Source organism: Silurus aristotelis (assembly GCF_946808225.1).
Source record: "Silurus aristotelis genome assembly, chromosome: 15".
Taxonomy (NCBI): domain Eukaryota; kingdom Metazoa; phylum Chordata; class Actinopteri; order Siluriformes; family Siluridae; genus Silurus; species Silurus aristotelis.
Genome location: NC_139588.1, coordinates 15,377,275 through 15,400,554, shown reverse-complemented (window position 1 = coordinate 15,400,554; position 23,280 = coordinate 15,377,275). Strand labels below are relative to the sequence as shown.

General features: G+C 38.3%; 3 protein-coding genes across 15 annotated transcripts; 2 read left to right on the top strand and 1 right to left on the bottom strand.

Moving 5' to 3' along the window:
- Positions 1 to 2,397: 2,397 nt before the first annotated feature.
- Positions 2,398 to 6,513, bottom strand: sod2 (superoxide dismutase 2, mitochondrial). Its single transcript, XM_083561832.1, has 5 exons — positions 6,370 to 6,513; positions 3,745 to 3,947; positions 3,528 to 3,644; positions 3,223 to 3,402; positions 2,398 to 2,700 (listed from the first exon to the last, which is right to left on the bottom strand). The coding sequence occupies exons 1-5, from the start codon at positions 6,396 to 6,398 to the stop codon at positions 2,549 to 2,551; spliced, it is 681 nt and encodes a 226-aa protein (XP_083417958.1). The 5' UTR covers positions 6,399 to 6,513; the 3' UTR covers positions 2,398 to 2,548.
- A 554-nt stretch (positions 6,514 to 7,067) lies between these two features.
- wtap (WT1 associated protein) lies at positions 7,068 to 15,225 on the top strand. Of its 13 annotated transcripts, none has more exons than XM_083561828.1 (8): positions 7,081 to 7,346; positions 8,721 to 8,758; positions 9,683 to 9,738; positions 9,834 to 9,892; positions 10,046 to 10,173; positions 10,975 to 11,902; positions 13,312 to 13,466; positions 13,974 to 15,225. In XM_083561828.1, the coding sequence occupies exons 7-8, from the start codon at positions 13,331 to 13,333 to the stop codon at positions 14,630 to 14,632; spliced, it is 795 nt and encodes a 264-aa protein (XP_083417954.1). In that variant the 5' UTR covers positions 7,081 to 7,346; positions 8,721 to 8,758; positions 9,683 to 9,738; positions 9,834 to 9,892; positions 10,046 to 10,173; positions 10,975 to 11,902; positions 13,312 to 13,330; the 3' UTR covers positions 14,633 to 15,225. The 13 variants fall into 12 exon arrangements, 11 of the variants coding, with proteins under 11 accessions (XP_083417946.1, XP_083417948.1, XP_083417954.1 ...); XM_083561820.1 differs by having other exon boundaries at positions 7,068 to 7,346; positions 10,975 to 11,153; XM_083561826.1 differs by having other exon boundaries at positions 7,121 to 7,346; positions 9,834 to 9,896; positions 10,975 to 11,153.
- acat2 (acetyl-CoA acetyltransferase 2) lies at positions 14,642 to 23,084 on the top strand. The gene is made up of 11 exons (XM_083561831.1): positions 14,642 to 15,315; positions 15,363 to 15,979; positions 18,166 to 18,300; positions 18,619 to 18,800; positions 19,289 to 19,406; positions 19,559 to 19,702; positions 19,969 to 20,091; positions 20,248 to 20,402; positions 21,268 to 21,378; positions 22,121 to 22,510; positions 22,720 to 23,084. Exons 2-10 carry the CDS (start codon positions 15,937 to 15,939, stop codon positions 22,289 to 22,291), a joined length of 1,182 nt encoding a protein of 393 aa, XP_083417957.1. The 5' UTR covers positions 14,642 to 15,315; positions 15,363 to 15,936; the 3' UTR covers positions 22,292 to 22,510; positions 22,720 to 23,084.
- The last annotated feature ends 196 nt before the right edge of the window (positions 23,085 to 23,280 follow it).

Below are 23,280 nucleotides of genomic sequence, written 5' to 3'. Positions count from 1 at the left end.
CAAATACTATACTTATGATCAGGTGTCCGCAAACTTTTGGCAGTATCAACTTTTATGAGATCAAGCTAAAACTTTGGTGGAAAAGCATGGTGGTGGCAGTATTATGTTTCCTGTTATTTGGGACTGGGACTCTAGTCTTAAGAGAGGGAATATTTAATGGCTACAAACACCTGTCTATTTTTGCACAAAACCTAAAGATTTTATCTTCTTCATCACATTAAAGACCAAAAGCACAAATCCACATAAACAAAGGAATAGCTTAATTTGTTTACCCCAGTTTTAAATACAACAAAAAAAAACTGTGGAATGATTTAACGTGCTAGTAAAGGTATAGAATAAATTAAGTTAAAAAGCATGAACACAATATTGGCCAACATAATTATTTACAAGGCCAAAAAGGGGGGAATGCTAGACTAAAAAACAGAAGAATGACCGAACAAAAATAACAGTAGCAAACATAATAGGGAAATGAATAATGGAAAAGTGGGCTACATTGAGGCACGTCAGTGGTTTAAACAGGATAAATGCTACTGTTGAAGCTCTCTCTCTCTCTCTCTCTCTCTCTAGTCTGTTTGGAAATGTTTGAATGTATATGTTGGCATGTACCGATAACACTGGGGTCACTAATGATATATAAGCAAATATCCCAAAAACCAGCATTTACCTGTATAGAACCCTGAGACTAGTGTGCCATTATATTTAAAATATTATGTATACTGAATGCATCTAAATGCTCTAATTTACATTATAGAGGTAAACAGTTTAGTATTTACTGTCTTTTTGTATATCTCTGCACATAACAATCCTACCGCATAGCTTCAGGGACCCAGTGTGATTTTTATGTACTGCCTGTGTGGAGGTTTGTACATTCTTCCTGTGTGTATATTTTCTCTGGTTTTCACCAATTGTCCAAAAATATGCCAGTATAACTGGATTGGCTATTCAAAATTGCCCCTAGGGGTAAATGAACATAAAGCACTTACTGAAAATAAGTTGCACTTAGGAGTGTGATAGAATTCAAAGAACCGAAATAAATAGCTTTACAGAGCTGTGAAAATAATAACACATAATAGCTAAAACAATCAAGGGCTTAAATTTGCCCTATTGCATTCCCTTTTTGTGGCAAGTCTGTTATACTAAGGTATCTAGGCACTGAGCTTCTGTAGAACATTACAACCGAAATCGCAGGAGTAAGAAAAGGCTCCTAGGTGGGAAGGCCATAATGCCAGTGAATATGTACCACAGACAATGGGTCTCTTTGAAGCTGCCCGCTTAAGCCATTTTCTATCATGTAATTAAAAAAATCTCAGTTTTCTCCTAAATCCAAATTTGAACATGATGTAGTTGTTTCCTAAACAGTCAGAAGAGGTCCTGCCCCACACAAATAAACAATCTGTCTAAACCAATCAGTGGCAGTTCTGCACAAAGATTTTGGTGCTGGAGTCGCATTTGCAATAGAGACAGAGCTAAAAACCTGGCACAAAGTGCAGTATGCCATGATGCAAAACAAAAGTATGGTAGGATTAATGAACAAAAATGGGAAGAAGAGATGTGATTTCACTTTACACGCTCTAATTGTTGATGGAGGGCTGACTTGGCACACTCTATAACAACCATCTGGAAGTTATTTGATCATTTTTCTATTAACTCCAATAAAACATCTAAACGTAGTTCTTTTAAAACTACAGCGAGAAAAGAACCATATTAGTAATGCAGTGTTGACTAAAACTCCTCCACCCATTCCCTCACCCTCCTTTTCTCTCACTTAATTATTGAGACATTGACAACAGTATACTGTATTAACTGCCATCCAGTGGTAAACGGGGGAACACTAAAAATCTGACAAATACAATAGTTTTTTTTTTTTTTTAACAATACAAACATATTAAGCAGAGATACAACTGTATGTATCCTATCTGCAGACAATTAGTTGTACGTTTTCTTTAAAGATCGAAACTTCAATTGAAAAACTGAGATGAACGCAAACAGTTGTACACAGCGCCCCCTCGTGGTAGATAAGCATTAAATAATGCTAAACCATTATTATATTGACATATATAATCATATAATTGTCAAAATTAATTTTTAGCCTGATTGATCTATTCTTTGTGCCAGAAAACGATCCATTTCAACTACAGAAGTCAAGTATCACTAAGTATGATTACATCACAAAGGTCTACATATGGGTCATAACTCAAGAGGTATGACATCATTTACAGAAAATGGTCTATTTTCCAATCCTTGTGATAATTATGTCTGAGGCATGCAGTGATGATTAAGTCCAAATGTTGAGCTTTTGTGAACGCACGCCATAAGTGATGAAAGCTTTCGAACCATCCCAAACTAATGTTGCATTTGAACTTGATCTGTTTTAAAGGAAGTAAACACACTACCAAGTTAGTTTAAATAATTGTTTAATTACACATATTGGATCACTTTAGTGAGTTGAAAGTCTGAGAAATTCTGACCAACTATTCATTCTGCTCTTGTACTAAAGGTTATGGAACTTGACATTATTAAGTGGCGAGATATCCTCCAGTGAGATGCGCTAGTTTGACTTCTTAGCGGCTAGAAAGCGCTCACTAACATTCTCCCAGTTTATAATGTTCCATATGGCTTTAACATAGTCGGGTCTGACGTTTTTGTACTGGAGATAGTAAGCATGTTCCCAGACATCGATGCCGAGCAGTGGAATGAGACCTGGAGAGATAGAAAAATAAAAAAATTAATAAATAAATAAGACTGTCTTTTTGTGCTTATTTCTCAATAGGGATTCAAACTGTAGAAAACAGGTTAACGTATTTCTCAATGCGCTGTACAGTTCTTCTGAAAATACCGCAGAAATTGTTAAAATGATGCTAACTACATCCAGGTTGCCCTCGAAAGCTGTAACACCCTGATAACTGCATGTTATAATTTAATTCTAGCTACTTATACCAGTTAAGTCATTCTACTTAATGAGAGCTGCTGCCTGGGAACATTACTTGTAGACCGGATCATTTCTAGATCACCACGCAACATGCACAAAACATCAACTAATGCAAAATGGAGCGTGCCAATTATTTCACAATAGCAGCTGTATCTCATTAAATCCACATACAAATAACGGTAATATGCTCGTCGTTCTGCTGTTTGAAGATGATTTGTTGACAGGAAGATATAGTATTATGATCATCCTTTGAAATTTTCTTCCCATTCCTTTTTTTTTCACAGAACTCTCACCAGTGGTTCCTTGCAGAGGATCCTGGTTTGCACATGCTGCAATTCTCAGTCTCCCATTCTCCTTATCGAAACCCAGCCACCCCCATCCTGATCCTTGAACCGCCACAGTTGCAAAAGTAATTTTCTCCTTCATCTTCTGGAATGAGCCAAAGTCCTGCTTAATGGCCTTCATTAGGTCTCCTAAGGGAAAATCAACATTTTTGGTCATTTTTAAAATAGTTACTTTACTAATAATGGATATATATGGCTATACAATAGCTTGCTAAAGTGAACAAGTGCAAAAGAAAGTGAACAGCCTCTCTGACCCTGTGGTTCTCCTCCACCATTCGGAGACAGGTTTGTCCAGAAGATGCTGTGGTTGACATGACCACCACCATTAAACCTCAGTGCTGCCTGAAGTGCCACTTGTGTTGTTACATCACCTGTACACAATTGTTAACCCAGAGAAAACAAAATCAAGGAAACAATGCACCGGAAGCTAAAATAAAAAAAGCCTTTAAAATATGATCAAAACTGATTTACGTTTGGCCAGAGCTTCTTGATATTTCTCTTCGGTAGCGTTAAGGTTGTTGACATATGTTGCATGGTGCTTGTTGTGATGAAGCTGCATGATCTCAGCTGAAATGTGAGGTTCCAGTGCACCGTAGTCATAAGGCAGATCTGGAAGTGTGTGCTTCTGTCTGGAAGCCAAAATGCCCAGGAAGGGATTCACGCCTGCAGCACACCTAACACAGTCAATGAACATCAGGACAGAAACAAAATGATAAAAAATAAGGAATTTGATTAAAATCTGGTGTTCTTATATTAGGTTTTGTTGTTGTGTGCAAAAAATATCAGACAACTGTGCGGTGAAATGTTTGTGGGACTCGAAGAGTTCGGAAGTTTGGACGTTTTGGATGTTTTTCTTTATTTTTATTATTTTCACATTATACATTAATACTTAAGACGTCCAAACTATGAACGAACACGTATGGAATTATGTAGTAAACAAAAACATGTTACAGTAAATAACCCAGAATATGTTTTATACTTTCAAATCTTTAAAGTAGCCACTTTTTGCTTTGATGACAGCTTTGCACACACTTAGCATTCTCTCACTCAGCCTTATAAGGTAGTAACTTGGAATAGTTTTCCTACAATCTTGAGGAGTTTTCAGAGGTGTTGAGTGCTTGTTGGCTGCTTTTCCTTCACTCTCCGGTCCAACGATTTAGATCATGTAATTGTGAAGGCCAGGTTATCTAATGCACCACACTCAATCACTCTCATTCCTGCACAAATAGCTCTTACATAACCAAGACATGTGTTTGAGGTCATCATCCTGTAGAAAATAAGAAAATGAATTATGGTCCCACTAAGTGCAAACCAAATGGGATGGCATATCACTGCAAAATAAGTGGTAGCCCTCAAGTCTGACAAAGTTACCAAAAGTGTCACCAGCAAAGCACCTCTATACCAACACCCCTAATCCTCCATGCTTTACAGTGGAAATCACACATGAAGGAACTCTACATTCACCCTCTGTATGTCTAACAAAGACACAGCAGCAAAAATAATCAAATTTCTACTCATCAGACCAAAAGACAGTTTTCTACTGATGTAATGTCCATGCCTTGTGTTTGTTGGCCCAGGCTTGCTTCTGCATGTTGTAATGGTTTCTTTGTTGCAGTGTGACCATGAAGGCCTGACTCGCACAATCTCCTTTCAACAGTGGATGTTGGAACATGTCTGCCACTTAAACTCAGAGAAACATTTATGTAAATCGACAGTTTCTGATGCTGGAAATTTTCAAAAACTTATCCTCTGCAGCAGAGGTAGCTCTTGGTCTTTCTTTCGATTGACGGTCTTCATGAGAGATTGTATTATGCATAGCATTTGATGGCTTTTCGGAGACTGCATTTCAGAGATACATTTTAAATTTCTTACGATTTTTCTGAATGACTAACTTCCGTTTATTAAAGTAATAACGGACTGTCTTTTTTCCTTTACTTTACTGAGTGTTCGTTGCCATAATATGGATTTGTACAGTAGTACTAATATGGCTATCGACTCTATACTCACCCTTCCTCTGCACAAGACAACTGATGATCTTAGAAGAAGGCAATTCACACTACAAATTAACTCAACAAGGCACATCTTTGAAATGAAACCCATTTCCAGGTGACTACTGGCTGAATTGGATGAGAGAATGCCATCAGTGTGCCAAGCTGTTATAAAATTTCTAATGTGGCTACTAAAAATCTAAAATATAAACAATTTTCTGGGTTGTTTACCATTTGTCTGGTTTACTACATAATTCCAGGAGTTCTTTCATAGTTTGGATGTCTTCTGTATTTACGTACAATGTTGATAAAATAAATTATATACAGAAACACTGAAGGAGAATGTGCATCTGAACTTTTGACTGGTACTGTACATACACACAAATAAAGTATGCCAAATGTATTTATATATGCCTATTAATATGTAAATTGCAGATCCTAACTGCAAACACTGGTATATGATTAGTCAGAGTATAAATAACAACCTAAATGTGTGCGAATGGGATCAACAGATCCCTAATGTGTAGGGATCTACAGGGTATCAGCAGAAAATACCGAAGCTGCATTTGAACAATCCGACATACTTTCTTCTTGCATGAAGCCAACCTGTGTGATGTTTAGCACCAAAATACAGGCTGTGCATACAAAAATGCAACTTGTCTTGAAGCTGCATTTATGTCAGTTGATGATGAATGCCAGTAGGATCATATCAGAGGTGGATCCCTATGTGCAAACAGTACCCTCAAAAATAAATAAATAAACAAACTGTGCACCATGACCTCAGATACTTGACTCTCTGTTAACTAATCTACATGCTGCAATACTTGTCCAGCCAGAGACTGCTAATCTGGATCTGAGGGAACAGATCTATTTTTTTAACAACTGACACTAAGTGAGATATAAAAAATAAGGGAATAAAGTTCTGAAAAGAACCTGCGCTATGGGACATAACAACAGCGTGACTAGCCAACATCCAACATTTACTGGCGTCTGCTAGCCAGGCTAACTGCTTATGTCGTAGTGCCCATAAATACATACCACGCAATACCGAGCAAAAAAAAAAAGCAATGTTTTAAGGGCTTTTGCAACTCTGAGTGTCTGGCATTACCTGCAAACATGTCCGATTCTGCTCAACATGCTCTCAATTCTTCGTCTAGCTCAGAGAACTACCGCGTTAACTACGTAACACTGACTTTACGTCTAACCTGCCCTTGAAGTTTCAACTTGAACCTGACCGGAATGTACCATTTTGTGTACTAAGGAAGGAGAGTAAAAACATAAAACAGTACAGTGCACACTGTTCGTTTCGCGACCACTACAATGTGACAATTGAACGTAAATATGTAGTTAATACGCGCTTTTAGACATTTTGCAAATTTTATTTCTAAACACTGTACGCATGGTGCTTGTAATGAACCCCTGACCCCCCCGTGCCTGCGCTCAAAATCCATACGACTACTCGATTCCGAATACGGAGGTGTCGACTCTGATAACGAGTCGATTCAATACAATATATGTTTTTTTTCTAATTCAACACAGGGCAGGAAATGACTTAAGAGACGTTTATTGTTTATTATGACAATATAAATGACAAGGGGCTTCTAGACCTCTATAATGTTTGTCATTGTAGGTGTAATCTTCGTTACTTCCAAATATAAAGTTTCTGAAGATAAATTAACGTTAGCCTTGGGATATTCAAGCATTGACTTGGAATGTCTACAAATAAATGAGTTCTGATATATTTCTATAAAGCTAATAGTTATAATTGTACAACGCTTTATGCACGAACATGTGTAGAATCGATTCATTTTACGGAATCGACTCTCCTTGTCTACTGCTTAAATCAGCAAATCGACTCCGTTTTAATTTAATGCAACTATTACTGTTAGTTGGCTTTTTGCTCCCGTTGGTTTATTATTATTGTTATTGTTATTATTTGTTTAATTCGTGTGCTGCCGCGCTGCTTTTACCTTTAAACAGTATCAAAATTATATTGCGAGATTTGCGGACTGCTTGCACGTTTGATTGTAGCAGACGGAGTGTGGGCGCTGAGCGTGGAGGAGACTGGCAATACCATGTGCGATGGTGTGTATGTGTGCGATTACCATTTCTTTAACGAATCCGGATTTTACTAAGATCATTCATTAGATGGCTGCTTCTTGTTTTGTTTTTTTTGTTTGTTTGTTTTAATCAAAGCTATCTCGCTAGTTCCGTTAGCTAAACGGGCTACTTGCTTGTTTGTGAACGTTAGTTGCGTCGATGCAGTACATTTTATGGTTTTAATACATAGATGATAGATTTGTTGACTCAGGTATTTTTGTTGTTATTTTCCTTTATTGTTATTAATGGCTGAAGACAACAAGTATGGTCACCCATGAGCACATGCGCACTGGCTTCCTCCAGTCGCGTTCATTCGCCGAACCCACCCACCACCCTGTCCGTTTTCAGGCTAATCCCGCCCCCCCCTGCGCACCGATTGGCTAGCGGATGGCGCTCACGCGCCGTTCGTCGGCGATGCAGCCAATCAGGTCGCTGGATGAGGGGAGGATTCGCGTGCGGGACAGGAGCATGGCAACCAGTAGGGCTCGCGCGATGCTCGGCGGCGGAGCCTCGTCGTTTTTTTCCTCGGTGATGGCGGACGCGCCGAGATCGCTCTGAAACGAACACATTTCCTCTTCACTTTTAATTTTATATCACGTCAATAACGTTGGCCGTGGAGCGAAGTCGTAACCGTATACTAAGGAAACGCGGGTCGTCTTGGTCTCACCCGGGGGGGGACGTGTAAGTATAATCACTCGGCGTTGTTTGTGAAGAGCATCGGCGATGAGAGCGGCGCTGCTCTCAGAGAGTCTCTTCCCCCCTTTTTCCGCCATTTTGTGACAGCAAAGAAACTGATAATACACACGAAGCCGACAGGTCGCTGGAGACCAGGCTGTATAGGGCCAAACTGCGCGTCTCCGTTGGCTTTTATGCGCGTGTGTGGAGAAGCGGTGTGTAAAAATGCTTCTAATTTGGACTCGGTGTGTGATTGCAGCTCGTTCGCTTGTTTTGCAGCGCTGCGGGAGCCATGCTAATGCTAACACCCGAGTTACCGCTAACAGAGCGGGCAGCCGATTTATGATCGCGGACTGCGCTTTACTCGGTCTCGGTTATTTTTTTTTATATGTTACATTGTTTTTATCCAGAGTGTTAAAAAAGCGCGTCAGGGATGCGGATAGCCCATTGATTAGTAGATTGAGAGGGAGGGAACACACACACACACACACACACACGAAGCTTGCAGTCATTGTATTGTAGAGAAGGAGGCGACTTTTCGGGTTTCATTTACACGTGTGAACGCACTTGTGTAGCAATTTAATCCGTCAGAAATCATGATGAGCTTTTTTTCCCCCTTGTCTTTCTCTCGAATGCGTGTAATGCTCATTTCTCATTATTTTTTTCTTTCTTTTTTTGTTGCAGAGATCAAGATGACTAATGAAGAACCTCTCCCGAAGAAGGTGTGTAAAGCAGTGGTGTTCATGCAAAAGTGCACTCGTTCATTATCCTTATACTGAGAGATTTGTCACTCATCCGAAGCAATCCAGATGTAAACAATTACTGTAAAAGAAATTGGGATTGTGTGTCCTAAGATGAGGTGCCAGATGGACATTTCTTCTTCAGATACAGTGGTTTTTGATATCAGGGAATATTTTATATATACAAACTTACAATTTTAGCAATAGTTAATACACCGAAATCACCACACTAATGAAAGGCTGTCTGTCTGTATTGCATGCATTAGTACACCACTGTGCTTTTTTTTTTTTGGACCTAATTTTGTTGATTGGGCAAAAATGTATGACACTGATGTATCTGGCCTAAAATGTCACTCACTTAATATTCATTATTGTTTATTGAGCTGTTGTGTAACACCAGCACTGCAGATTCATCCTGACAGCTGAATCACACCCATACTGATGCTCAGTACAACAATTTTACTTGTGCAATTCAGCTTCAATAATAAGATCCTACATAGAATTAGAGACTGAAATTCCATAATGCAGCGTCTCGATACAGGCGCAGAGACATTTTAGTGCACATGCTGAAGATTTGGATGCTCATGATTTTGTCAGAATACAGTACAAAAGCACTGCTGCATTACTCTTTTAGGGTGTTGCAGCAGTGCTTTTCTACTGTATTCTGACAATCATGAGCATCCAAATCTGTAAATACAGCACAAACGCACCCTTTTAGGGTGTTTTTTCTTTTAAGAGTGGTATAGAACCTTTTTTTTTGGGTTGCTGAAATACTTGCTCTGTCTCCATCCCTTGTTTTTGCAATACTTTTATGCAGTACTTGATTTGTGCAATCAAATTCCTAATAGGACCAATGAAGAGCTGCTGCTGTGCTGCCTGCTAATAAATACATTTATTTTGTTTCAGGTTCGCCTTAGTGAATCTGATATGAAGACCCTGACCAGGGAGGAGCTGTGTGCAAGGTAAGGAAGACTATATTGTGTTTGGTATTGTTGTTGTTCTTGAAATCCTTTTACGTAATTGAAAATATTCTAAATACTTCCCTCAACCTCTTTAGGTGGAAACAGCATGAAGCCTATGTCCAGGTGCTCGAAGCAAAATACGCTGATCTAAATTGTAAGTTTTAATAGTATTCCTTGCATGCATTGATGCAGAGCAAACTGTTCATAATGTTACACGTTCGACCGATTTTAATAATGTAATCTTTGTTGTAGGTTTAATATATTGTTTTTGTGGGCCGTATAAAGTGATTGCCTTTTATGTCCATAGCCAATGATGTGACTGGTCTTAAGGAGTCTGAGGAGAAGCTGAAGCAACAACAGCAAGAGTCTGCACGCAGAGAGAACATCCTGGTGATGAGGCTGGCCACAAAAGAACAGGAAATGCAGGAATGTACAGTAAGTACTTTACTTTCTGTATTTATTTCAGTTATGTTTTTGTAGCATCAGTCCACAGTGCAGAAATATTACTGTAAAGGCTGCCTATGGGGTGTCTTAATGCTTTGATATGAAAGGACAAACCTTATTAGGTTCACACTTTGTGCAGAGTTTTTTTTCTTGTTTACAGAGCAGTTTCTAAACACAAGGCAACCATTCAACAGTTTGCTGGCCAATATATTTTTTGGAGTCTAAAGCATGCAGTATTGTTACAACACAATTCCCCGGCCCACAGTTCGGTTTGTCAGACTTTGTAGGTAGAGGTGGGATAAGATTTATATCAAATTGCTAACATTTAAAGGGTGAAATAATTTTCCTCAATTTCTACTTGGCTTGGGCACATTTTCAAGCTGTTTAATGCCAAACAACAGTACCAAGAAAGTCAGTTTATAAATAAGCTCACTGTTTAGTGAACTCTAAGATTTATGTGTACATTTGCAAATTATATTGCGCTATACGACATATTATGCAGTTGTATTTTTGGTCTGCTTTGACAGAATTATCATAACTTGTAGTGTTGTGTAGATGTTCTGTAATATTTTTTTTTTTTTTTTTTTAAGCCTTATTTAATCTGTTAATGCAGTTAACATGAATTTCTATGTACCTGCCTGTACAATATTGTTAGGAGCACAAATAAGGTTTTCCACACTAATTTGTTTTCAGAAATTATTAGTTAAATTTCCTCGGGTTGGTCTTTTTGTTATATAACAAAGGTGAGTGATATTATTTTTCAGTTTCTAACACAGTTTGTCTCCTATTCAGACGCAGATCCAATACCTGAAGCAAGTGCAGCAACCCAATGTGGCTCAACTGAGATCCTCCATGGTGGACCCAGCCATCAACTTGTTTTTCCTTAAAATGAAGGCTGAACTGCAACAGACTAAAGACAAACTGGAGCAAGCCCAAAATGAATTGAGTGCCTGGAAATTTACACCTGATAGGTAAACTAAAATAACTCCCCCTCCAAACAAAAGTCAAGACTTTCCTGACTCACCCCCTCACTTTCTCCACTGCAGGAGTGCAAATAATAGTGGGGGAAGACTGAAATGATATGCTCACAACGAGACTCAGACTTAAAAGCAAAACACAGAAAGACATTTTTTTTCTCTTGTTCTGTGCTGCTATTATCATACTGTAATGTAAAAGTGAAACAGAACAGAAACTGAAAAGCCAGTTTTGGTCAGGTGACTCTGTTTCAGCTTTCTCTTCCCCACACCCCCTCATGGTACAGAGGCCTGAAGGAATCGGGACTGTTCCTGAAGAGGTGGTCACAGCGGAAACAAACCCTTCTTCCATCCCCCCAGCAGCCTATGTTAGACAGATTGCTCTAATAAATCGTTGGCGGCCATTGAGAGAGACTTGAGCAAGGCATTTGCTCTGGAGCTGATTGAACTGTAGTCTAAAAGTCACTGATTGAACATTTAAAAAATGACCCAAAAGAATATGTTGCACATGCATATTTTTCATCTTTTACCCCATCAGTGTAGAACTGTTAAGACTCTCGGTAAAACCAAAATAGGAAATACCTGGGGGAGGGGAACAGTGGGGACAGAGTGATGTAATGTGATAAAGAGTTACTGATCATAAGACTCTGGGGGAGGAGCCTTTGATGTAATACTATGGGGAAAGAGTAAAACCCTGTGGTCTACAGAGACATTGTTTAACAACCATCTCGTTGGTACAAGAGACGGTACAGTGTTTTAACTTTTCCTCTTTTTCTTTGTGTTTATAGTTTTTATATTTTTTTGCTTTGTTTATGTTGTTTGTTCTTGGAAATGCTCTTTGCACTTACAGCAGTGTGTGTGTGTGTGTGTGTGTGTGTGTGTGTGTGTGTGTGGGATGGATATGATGATTGGCTCTACACAGGATGTGTTAATGTGACTATTTGCTAATACACTGCTGCAGGTGCAAGCTTTTTATTTCAATGTGAATGCCCATGTGTCTTAGGGATTACTAAAGCTGTTTATATGTATGTCTATTCTGCTGTGTCGTTTTGATCACAATATTGAGGTCCAAAGTTTTATCAATACAATTGCATTTTGTAGGTGTTTTTTCTTGTGAAATCTTTTCGTTACAGCGCTGTTCAGTGTCAATGTTTTTGATGCTTCACCATTAAGTTTAATACTTTAGGTGATGTTTGCACATTTAAATTGAGGGTATAATGGCTTTAGAGCACAGTTACACATGGTTGCACGGTAATCATCTCAGCAAAACATTTATCTTCTCATCTTCATTACCCAAGATTCTTTCTTTCTTTCTCTGGTCAGAGGGTTTTAAGCAGTCGCTGTTGCGTTTCTACTCGTTAACGTTTAGCTTGAAGCACTTACTACAGCACCTTTTTACACTGAGTATGTTAACTTCTCTACATCAGTGTAACTTCCTATAGTCAAATGTTTGCAAAGTAATTAAGAATGTGTTGCCACTGTTTTGTAAACTGCTGTTCAACTATTTCTGGAGTACAGGTTCAGCAGAGTTAATCTACATCATTTCTATTTTTGCATATTACTAATAGTCCTGCGAACGAAATGTCCTTTACGTAACTTGTGATGACCCTGTTTATACCCACAAAACATAATGTATAAGTTATGTTTTGGTCCTCACTGTTCGGATACTGTAGGTGGAGTGTGGCACATGGTATTTTGTAGCATTTGACACAAAAAGCAAACTTAAGCAACTGTGGCAAATTTACAATAAACATATCTGTTCAACGTATTTACATAGATGTGTTGTGTGAAAATGCTAGGTACCTGTTCCGAGATCTGGTACAACATCTTTAGGGGGGAAAAAACCCTGTATATTTTGGACTTTGTGTGCATTTCTGATTGGTACCTGCCAAATGTTACTGTGAGAATTCTTTTGGTTCAGTCAATAATCCATGGTTTGGTAGAGTTTTGATTTATGCCTGGTACATTTAGGGTTCCTCATTATTGTTAATCATCCACATACCATTTTGAATTTCTTGGATCATTTGATTAATGACCAACGTGGTGTGCTGCATCTTGTTCTGTAGTGTTGCCGCTGCTCGGCAGTTACACCAGCTATCCTTGTTATGCTCGTGGCTCTGTTCACCATGTGATGTTAGCCTTGTCTCCCTTGCAGCCAGACTGGTAAGAAGCTGATGGCGAAGTGTCGCATGCTGATCCAGGAGAACCAGGAGCTGGGCAGGCAGCTGTCACAGGGTCGCATCGCCCAGCTGGAGGCTGAACTTGCCCTGCAGAAAAAGTACAGCGAGGAGCTCAAGAGCAGCCAAGATGGTGAGAGGAATTTATTTTATTTATTTATCTTTTTATTATTAGAAAAAAGCAGAAGTTCAAGAAACCTTGTCTTGTGTGTCTGCCACTGTTTTCTGATATTTCATATGAAATTATTGTTTGAACTATATCAGGACAGAGTGGATAAAATAAATAGTTTATGTGGAATGATTGCTGTTACCAGCAGATGGACTGATGAGATTTTGAAATTGATTTAAGCAGGCCCAAGTTCAAATGTCTATAACAATGTTATTTAATATTTAACGTTTTAAAAGCATATCTTAAATGTTAATAGATCGTCTATATAGTAGTTACACAAAAAATTAGTTGCCATTAGTACTTTTTGTTTTTGTATAGTGTGATTTTATTCTTGCTTTCTACATTTATTATTCATAGTTTGCCTTGTTTTATTACATGCAAATAAGTGTGATCTATTTCGGTCTGTGACACACCACCATGACAAGAAAGGTTCCTATGATTTTGTTTAAACTCTTAAATTTTGTTATTTAGAGTTGAACGACTTTATCATTCAGTTGGATGAGGAGGTGGAAGGCATGCAGAGCACTATCCTGGTTCTCCAGCAGCAGCTGAAGGAGACCAAGCAGCAGCTGTCTCAGCAAACACAGGCTGTGGGTACCTCTAGTGGCGCAGGTCCAAGCAGGACTGCTGCTTCTCCATCCAGCGCTACCGAGCCTTCTGCTGAACCTGAAGCGACCCCCTCCAGCAACTCCACTGGGGCAAAAGACTGCAGCCGTGTCTTCAATGGTCCGTCCAATGGCTCTACCCAGAGAGCTTTGTCCAGCTCTGGCCCATATCGGGAGGCAAGCAGTGCAGATGAGGATTATCCAGGGTCACCCTGTACTTCCAGTCCTGCCCATGGGGGAGGAGCCAAACTGTCAAACCACTCTGAGGGTGCAGTGAGCCATGGCACAGGGGATGGCTACGGGACTCTGAGCGCGGGTTATGAGAGTGTGGACTCTCCGACAGGCAGCGAGGCATCAATGACTCAGCACTCAAATGACACAGACTCCAACACCGATTCCCACGATGCTGCAGCTGTCTCTAAGAGCACCAGGACAACAGGCACACACCACACCACTCACAACGGGCTGGACTCTGCAGCTGCTGCTTCAACTGCCTCCAACCCCCCCACAGGGTCTGTTTTGTAATCCTTTAAATTTTTGTTTTGTTTTGTTTTGTTTTTTTATATACACTCATGGCGAGCAAAAACAAGCCACACATGTAAGGCCAGTTAGTTTTTGTTGGGGGTTTTTGCTTCAGGAATAAAAAATCAGATATACATGTTTTTTTTTTGTTTTGTTTTGTTTTTTTAGCCATTTCCATTCATAACTGTTATTTTGCATTATTACATAGCTGATTATGTTGAGCAGTACAAGAATTGAATAACAAATGAGCAGCATGAGAATAAATATCAGATGTTTTAAGGTTTTAAAATGTGCTCTAATAGCAGCTCAACCTTTTTGTCATTTTGTTCATTAAACTAAAACAAGTCATAAAACAAGTTCTGTTGCACCATAAAATCCAATTAAGTCAGGAGGCAAGTTCTTTACTTGCTATGCTTTTCAGAATGTCCTTAGTTACTTGATTGAATATTATTAAAAAACATTTTCTGTTCATCCCCGTGGAAAACTGAGTTTTTGTTTACTTTGTGGGTAGTTTTTCAGAGATCTTGTTGGATTCATATTCTGATTTCAATTCATTTCGTGTACTGACCAAATATCAATAAAGGCTTTTAATATGATCCTGGAATCAATTCGTTTCTTTTTTTTTTTTATACTACAATTTTCATAGGTTTATGTTGAAAATATCAGTCATGAAAAGCAATTCAGCCGTCCAGAAAAAATGACTAGTAGCTGTTTCAACAGCGATGACCCTCAGAAATCACATGAATAATGCATCCATATCACATGTTTGCAGAAAGTTTCTTTTAAAATCAGTCTTTTGCATTTTGGTCTAGAGAGATGAGTTTGGGATCAGTTGGGTGAAGGATAGAGTATCTAGAAAGATTGGTGTAGATTAACTTAAGGATGAAGTCTCTGCAGAGAGATGGGTGTGAGTTTGGTATCTAGGTTAGAACAAGGACAAAGTTATCTTTGTGGAAAATAACAGGTAAGTTTGGGATCTACTAGGTCGAGGATGTAGTTTACTAGGGATCTACTAGGTCGAGGGACGCGTGTGTGAGGTTGGGATCCACGGAGTTAAGGATGCAGTCTTTAATGTGCTGTCATCCAGGCCGCTAGATGGCGCTGAAAACGAGGTTTCTGGAAATCTTGGCGGATATTCCCCTCTTGTCAAAGACCAGTTTCATTAAATCAATAAAGCTCTTCAAGATCCTCCCAGGGGTGGGTTCAGTAAACACACCGCGTGGGAAGAGAAAGGAAGGGAAGAGAAGAGAGTATATACAGTAGTGCGATTCCGGCTCTAAAAGTTAGCCGCACCCCCACGGAGTGAAATGAACACTGTAGTTATCGTGTCTGCTGCCAGGACGCCTATAGGTAATTATTTCACTGCTCTATTAATATCAAACAATAATTTTAATAATGAATTGTGATTTCTCTGAACGCTGAATCCGAGTATTGATTTGAATGATCTTGCTGTATTGTGTGAGTTCGCCAGCGCGGTGTAGTATGAGCTCGTCATCCGACACTGCAGTTCCCTGCCCTGGACGGTCAGAAACGAGCTCTGATTGGTTGAGTCACGCTCGCGCACTGGTCTCTCTAGTCCTGATTGGTTGATTTCCTGTAGGGCCACGCACGAGCTGCATCTCGTGATTGGCCAAAGCCAGGTCACCAGAGGGAAAAGCGCTCGCGCTGTTAAATCAGCAGTGATGGATGCAGTGCACGACTTACACAGCAGACATATCACATCATACTGCGTGCTTGTGGTTTTGTAGTAAACTGTTTAACACTTGAGCATCCTATTTGTTCACTTATTTATTACATTTATAATTAGCATTCAATTGAAAACCAAAACGCACTTGAAATGTATTTAATGACTTCAGATAACTTGTCATTTTCCATGCATAAAATACAGGCAAAATCATTATAACGGCACTCCTTTTATTAACGCGCAATTAATGCTCATTTGTATAACAGTTTTAAAAATATATATATAAATATAAAATAGGTGAAATTAAAACCTTCAGTGCCACACATTTGTTTATGACGTCATTTCTTTACTTTACTTTATAAATAAAAAAACACTCCACCAAAAAAGATTTTTTAATCACTGAACATTTGTGCGGCAAGTCTAAATTCAAGCACCAAAATCCGCCATGTTTCTTTCTGCTGTTGCTGTTTTGCACAACTTTTTGTGTTTACATTTTGTGTTTATATTTACATTTGCACTCTTTTGTACAGTTCTCTTTTGCACATTGTACCGTATAACACATTATACAGTAGGTTTACTGGTCAGCGCTGTTTTGTGTATCTGCCCTACACTGTCTTGTGCTGTCTGTTTGCACTGTCTTTTGTTTTACACTGCTTGCACCGGGTTGCACACATTGGCTTTATGTGGCGAGGACACTTTCCTCAGTCCTTAGCTCTGTGTTCTGCATGTAGCTCTACGTTGTGTGATGTATCTCTATGTAGTTTTATGTAGCACCAGGGTTCTGGAGAAACGTTTAATTTCGCTGTGTACTGCATCAGTTAATTTATATATTTGAAATGACTAAAAGCTTCTTGCCTTCTTGACTTGACAGCCGACAGTTAAAACTGTCTGTGTGGAAACATAGCAAAAGTTTAGTTTGAATGTCGATTTACGTAATTTAAAACATTATAATTTATTTCTAACATTTACAAGAGTATTCTTTTTACAAGCTGCCCTGTCATCTTAAAATGCAAACAGGCTTGTCTGTTTGAGCAACTGGTTCAGTGCATAGAAAAAGAAGAAATGGGAACCTGGTATAACATCACATCTATGATCTTTGGAAAAATGTCTAGTCTTCATGTTGAGTATGGTTTTGATAATAATAAACAATAATAAACATACAATATCATAAAGCATCTATATTTGTCCATGCCAATGTCGATTAGAATATGAAAAACTTGAAAAAGGTTTATATATACATTCTGAACAAATAAAATTGCGATTAATCACGAGTAAATTCATGACAATCATGTGATTTAATTACAGCGATTGAAAGCCTTTATATAGGCTTTATATATATATATATATACACACACACACACACACACACACACACACACACACACACACACACACACATATGCACTATTTTTTAAAAAATCATAAAAAAAAAAACAAAAAAACATATACCATTTTGACAGCAAGTGTTTTTGGTAGTCAAAACCTTCATCTTTGTAACTTATTTTCCAACTAAATCTTGCTATTGGGAGCAAAGAGACCAGCCATGGAATATCCCTTATACAGTAATAAATCTCATGTAGAGATATATCTCCTATTTCCTAAACTGAATAAAGTTTACCATGGCAGTTCATTAGAAAATAGTAAGCAGGCATACTGTTATTGAGTAGTGTATTCACAGGAGATGAGTTCAGTGAGTTATAAGTTATCAATGCATAATTGTTAGAGTCTATAAGGAACACCCAACAGTCATTTTCACTGATCTTTGTAATTGTAATCTGTAAAATACATGTTTTTATTATAGTGTATAAGTGCATTATAAAGGTTGTAGTTTTTTATGGTTGTGTCTTTTAAGGGTCCTTCAATGGGGCACTGAGCAGTGTGGTACCTTCTGATTTGGCTGCTGTGGTCATTAAGGATGTCCTAAAGAGGGCTGATGTAAAGCCTGATGAGGTATCTGAGGTCATCATGGGACATGTCCTCACTGCAGGTGATATGTTTACTGCATAATTTATTTATCAAGCTATTCATCTTGTAAAACTGTAGTGTGTATTAGTGTGACTGCATAGGATTTGCACCCAAACACAATTTTTTAACGTAGCATTATGTTCATTTAACAAGTAAGATGTGGAAAAAAAAGACCTTTGATTCCTGTGTAGATGTTAAATCTGATGTTTAACTCTATTTTTAAACCCATAGAACTTGGGCCACTATTAAATTACCAACAAAGTACACTGTCCCGGATTTAGTAATATTTAATACAGTGTAATTAAAAGACATGCTTACTCTTTGCATTTGCTGTTCCCAGGCCATGGACAAAACCCCACACGGCAGGCTAGTGTTGGTGCAGGAATCCCGTACCCTGTGCCTGCATGGAGCTGTCAGATGGTGTGTGGATCTGGTTTAAAAGCTGTGTGTCTTGGAGCTCAGTCCATCATAATGGGAGAGTCCACAGTAGTGGTGGCAGGGGGCATGGAGAGCATGAGCCGGGTAAGTAATATTTAGGGCTTACAGTGCATCCGGAAAGTATTCACAGCGCTTCACCTTTTCCACATTTTGTTATGTTTCAGCTTTATTCCAAAATGGATTGCATTTATTATTTTCCTCGAAATTCTACAAACAATGCCCCGTAATGACAAAGTGAAAGAAGTTTGTTAGAATTCTTTGCTAATTTAGTTTCCGTATGCGTTGTAGATTTGGCATCATTGAATGACCTCACAATTTGGTTTTTGAAACCAGTATTTCAGTGTTCCTGAGCAAAGATATTTTCAATATATGTACTTTTAATAAAAAAAAGTGGTCAAGTAATCATTTAAAGTGGCTAAGCATGAAAAGATATGATTGTTCAAACTTCTTTTACAGTCCTTTCTAAGAAAGGAATTGCATGTACTAAGACCTCTACCTTATTTTAGACTGTTACTGGTGTATTTTGGATTACTTTATTAAATGGAGGCTCCTCTTTACTCTTTGGTCCATAGGCACCTCACACTATGCAGATGAGGTCAGGAATAAAGATGGGAGATGCCACCCTACAGGACTCTATAGTGGCTGATGGACTCACAGATGCTTTTCACAACTGCCACATGGGTATCACGGGTATGTCTGACCAACACTGACATTTCCCAATCTTTTTGTACTTTGGAATGATGCTTGCAAAGCAAAGTGCACTATAAACAAATGTGTTTGAAATATTATAAATCCACTCTATAGACCAGTGAATTTTCTTAAGGCTTGCTGTCTCTCTGCAGCGGAGAACGTGGCTAAGCAGTGGGGTGTGACCCGAGAAGCTCAGGATCAGTATGCTGTCACCTCACAGAGCAGAACTGAGGCGGCTCAGAAGGCTGGTTACTTTGACCAGGAGATTGTTCCAGTTACTTTACCTTCAAGGAAAGGTAACACTCTGTGCCTGTACCTTAGTTATGTTGCATTTTACTTTTTATAGATTATTTTTTTTTTGGTTAAAAACAATCAAAAGAGCACTTCATTTTAAAAAGACTGAATTTCGAGTGAGAAAAATTATTAAATGAAGTATCAAGATGAAATGTCAAATCTAACCATTTAGATATCATTTTAAATGTGTCACAATCATTAAAAAATAGATTGTTGTCTTTGCTGTGCTGGTCACAGTGCATTTTTTAATATTATATTATTATATTAGGTCCAGTAGAAGTAAAAGTTGATGAATTTCCTCGCCACGGAAGCAACACTGATGCCATGTCCAAGCTGAAGCCCTGTTTTCTGAAGGACGGGTCCGGCACAGTCACGGCTGGCAATGCATCAGGTAAATAAACAGGACTGATGCTTAAATAACCCAGAGTTCATTCACCTCTTAATTGTTACTCAGAAACACAATTTTGCACTTACAAAATCTATGTCTTTCATCTTCTGTGCATTTTCTATGGCAAATGTTATCTGGTGTCTGCTTTGTCTTTTATAGGAATAAATGATGGGGCTGCAGCTACTGTGCTCATGAGCCAATCAGAGGCTCAGAGGCGTGGTCTGCATCCAATGGCACGAATAGTCTCATGGGCTCAGACTGGCATTGATCCATCCATCATGGGCACAGGGCCAATTTCAGCCATCAGAAAAGCAGTGAGTGTTCTCTACATTCCACAGATGACTAGCACAATGTCGACCTTTATTCTAACATGTCTATCTGAATAAATGATTTATTAATTTTTTGAAGCATTTACGGGTATGAAATTATATTTTAAATATGCATTGGTGCATTTATATAAATGCATACACACGCGTAACACACACACACACACACACACACACACACACACACACACACACACACACACACACACACATATATATATATATATATATATAGGGCTGTCAATCGATTAAAATATTTAACTTGTGATTAATCGCAACTTAATTGCACATTTTTATTTGTTCGACATGGCCAACAAATATGGATGCTTTATGCAAATGTATGTTTATTATTAGTGAAATCAAACTCAACATAGTGCATTAAGGCAAAATATTCTTGTAAATGTTTTAAAAGTAATCATGCCATTTTAAATTACGTAAATTATCATGACAAGAAACAGGACCTTTGCTCTGTTTCCACACGGGAGCTTTTAATTGGCGGACGTGTGCACCATGGTGGCTTTTGGTGCTTGATTTGAGCATCATTAAAAGAAATGTTTAGTGATTACAAAAAAAATGTTTGGTGGCGTTTATTTTTTCATGTCTGAGTAAAGAAAGGACGTCGTGGAAAAATGGGTGTTGCGTTGAAGGTTTCAATTTCCCCTCAGTTATATTTATTTATTTATAATTAATAATAAAAACGGTTAAGCAGAAACGTGCGGCGCGTTAATCACGCGATAAAAAAAATTTGTGCCGTTAAAATGAATTTGCGTTGATTTTGACAACCCTCATACATACACAGGGTTTCACCTAATGATATAAATGTAAATCCAAATCGCGTTTTCTGTTTCACTAGACAGAGAAGGCTGGTTGGCAGCTGCCTGAGGTGGATCTGTATGAAATCAACGAGGCCTTCGCTGCTCAGTGTCTTGCAGTACTTCAGGAACTTGGCCTGAACCCTGACAAGGTTGTTTATTTTATTTTATTCGCTCCACTTGAAGTACATAAGCAGCGTTAATTGGAACTAATAGCTTTTTTAAGAATAGTCATGGCCACAAAGTTGCTTTCCAGAAATTCAGATGTAATTGTAGATACTCAATGAGTGAACCGGATAACACAAAGAAAAGCTAACAAAAATCAAAAATGGCCTGATATGAGGAGAAAAACCTTGAGTGGAATCAGACTAAAATGTGAACCCATTCTCCTGTGTCATTCCAAAAGGATTTCCAATGTGAGCATTTTAAAAATATGAGTCCTTGGTTGGAGGATTTATGATTACAGCAGCAGTTATTGTATACAAACCCACAGCATTCATGGTGATATTATTTACAGAAGCAACAATAAAACTTAGACATTCATTGTTATTGAGTGCTGTACTTAAGATGTCAATGTGGGAACCATAGTAGTTTGTCACTGATTCATAGCATATATAGAATCCTAGTAGATTCATAGAAACTAATGACAAACCTGTTTCTTAGTACAATAAGTGGCAACTATTCTGACCTTAATGTTCTTGTGCATTGCATCATAATAATCGTTTCTATCTCAGAACAGTATGTACTCTATCCTGAGTTTTGTTGTGATTTTTACCTGTTTAAAATTTTGTGGGGAAAAAAAAAAACCTGCACTGCCACACTCCCATGTGTCTCGAGTATGTATTTGTATTCATGTCCATTGTACTAATGGTTGTGCTTGTTTCCCTGTTGCAGGTTAATGTGTCTGGTGGCGCTATCTCTCTGGGTCATCCTCTGGGTATGTCTGGCTGCAGGGTGCTGGTGACCCTCCTCCATGCACTTCAGAGAACAGGAGGCAGGAAGGGTGTTGCTGCACTGTGTATTGGTGGAGGAATGGGAATCGCTATGTGTGTGGAGAGAATTTAAGACATCCTCAAACATACATGTGCAAACCAGCTGCTGTTCCAGTAAACTGGCTCAGGTCTTACAAACTTACATTAATTTGTTGTAATTGTGTTTAAATTATATTGTGGAAAATATATGGTATATTTTTTTTATAATTCGCTCATCTCATATAGATACTGAATGGGTATGTTTGAGTTTGAATCAATAAACACTGTTACCTTCATAGAAAATCATGTACATGTTTACGTAATTAGTAATGCTTGGGGTAAGCTGAGCAAGACTGGATTTGGTAGATAATAAAATGATATAATATTGTTAAATTAAAATGTAACAAAAAACATCCATTTTATCTCTATAAATTATAATAGAAATGTTTTGATTGTAGATGTAAACCACAGCTTTCAATCTGGGTATCATAAGATGTAAATCTGAATACAAAGCTATGAGAGCTTCTACCATCAAACATTCCATTTAAATAAAGGTATCCGAAACTTTTATTCTATATTCTTTCTGTAGCACAGAGCTGCTTTGTTTACTATACTGCCAAGTCAGAATTTTACTTTTACAAATATTTACAGATACGAACGATATTTATCAATGAAGAAATGTCTTCTTTCGTAGACTTAATTGGCTTAGCCTATATATTATAATGTGCCATAAAGCTGTATTAGCTTAAGTCCTGTGCTTCTTCTTCACAGCCTGGTGAATTCTGTTTATGAAATACTTCATGTGCTGATTTACAGCCTCAAGGAAAACATGTTTACATGCTAAACTCTGCTGTGTATCTCCTCAGAGAATAAAAAATCATCACCCATGTAGATTTCACTGCAGTGATATCTGTCTGTCTGTCTGTCTGTCTGTCTGTCTGTCTGTCTGTCTGTCTGTCTGTCTGTCTGTCTGTCTGTCTGTCTGTCTAATTTTATTATGAATATTTAATTTTTATCACATCATTATCAGTATTCTGCCTTTAAGGTACGAATATGTAGTTTTTTCTTCTGTTGTTTTCTTTT

Excerpts from the sequence above, each read along its gene's own strand:
- sod2 (XM_083561832.1), bottom strand. The coding sequence starts at position 6,398 with ATGTTGAGCAGAATCGGACATGTTTGCAG. Across the intron at positions 3,645-3,744 it reads TCAAGAAGCTCTGGCCAAAC|GTGATGTAACAACACAAGTG; the intron begins GTAAATCAGTTT and ends AATTGTGTACAG. Across the intron at positions 2,701-3,222 it reads TCCTCTGCAAGGAACCACTG|GTCTCATTCCACTGCTCGGC; the intron begins GTGAGAGTTCTG and ends CTATCTCTCCAG.
- acat2 (XM_083561831.1), top strand. The coding sequence starts at position 15,937 with ATGAACACTGTAGTTATCGTGTCTGCTGCCAGGACGCCTATAG. Across the intron at positions 18,801-19,288 it reads GCATGGAGAGCATGAGCCGG|GCACCTCACACTATGCAGAT; the intron begins GTAAGTAATATT and ends TTTGGTCCATAG. Across the intron at positions 19,703-19,968 it reads TACTTTACCTTCAAGGAAAG|GTCCAGTAGAAGTAAAAGTT; the intron begins GTAACACTCTGT and ends TTATTATATTAG.
- wtap (XM_083561820.1), top strand. Across the intron at positions 9,739-9,833 it reads AGGGAGGAGCTGTGTGCAAG|GTGGAAACAGCATGAAGCCT; the intron begins GTAAGGAAGACT and ends CAACCTCTTTAG. Across the intron at positions 13,467-13,973 it reads GCTCAAGAGCAGCCAAGATG|AGTTGAACGACTTTATCATT; the intron begins GTGAGAGGAATT and ends TTTGTTATTTAG.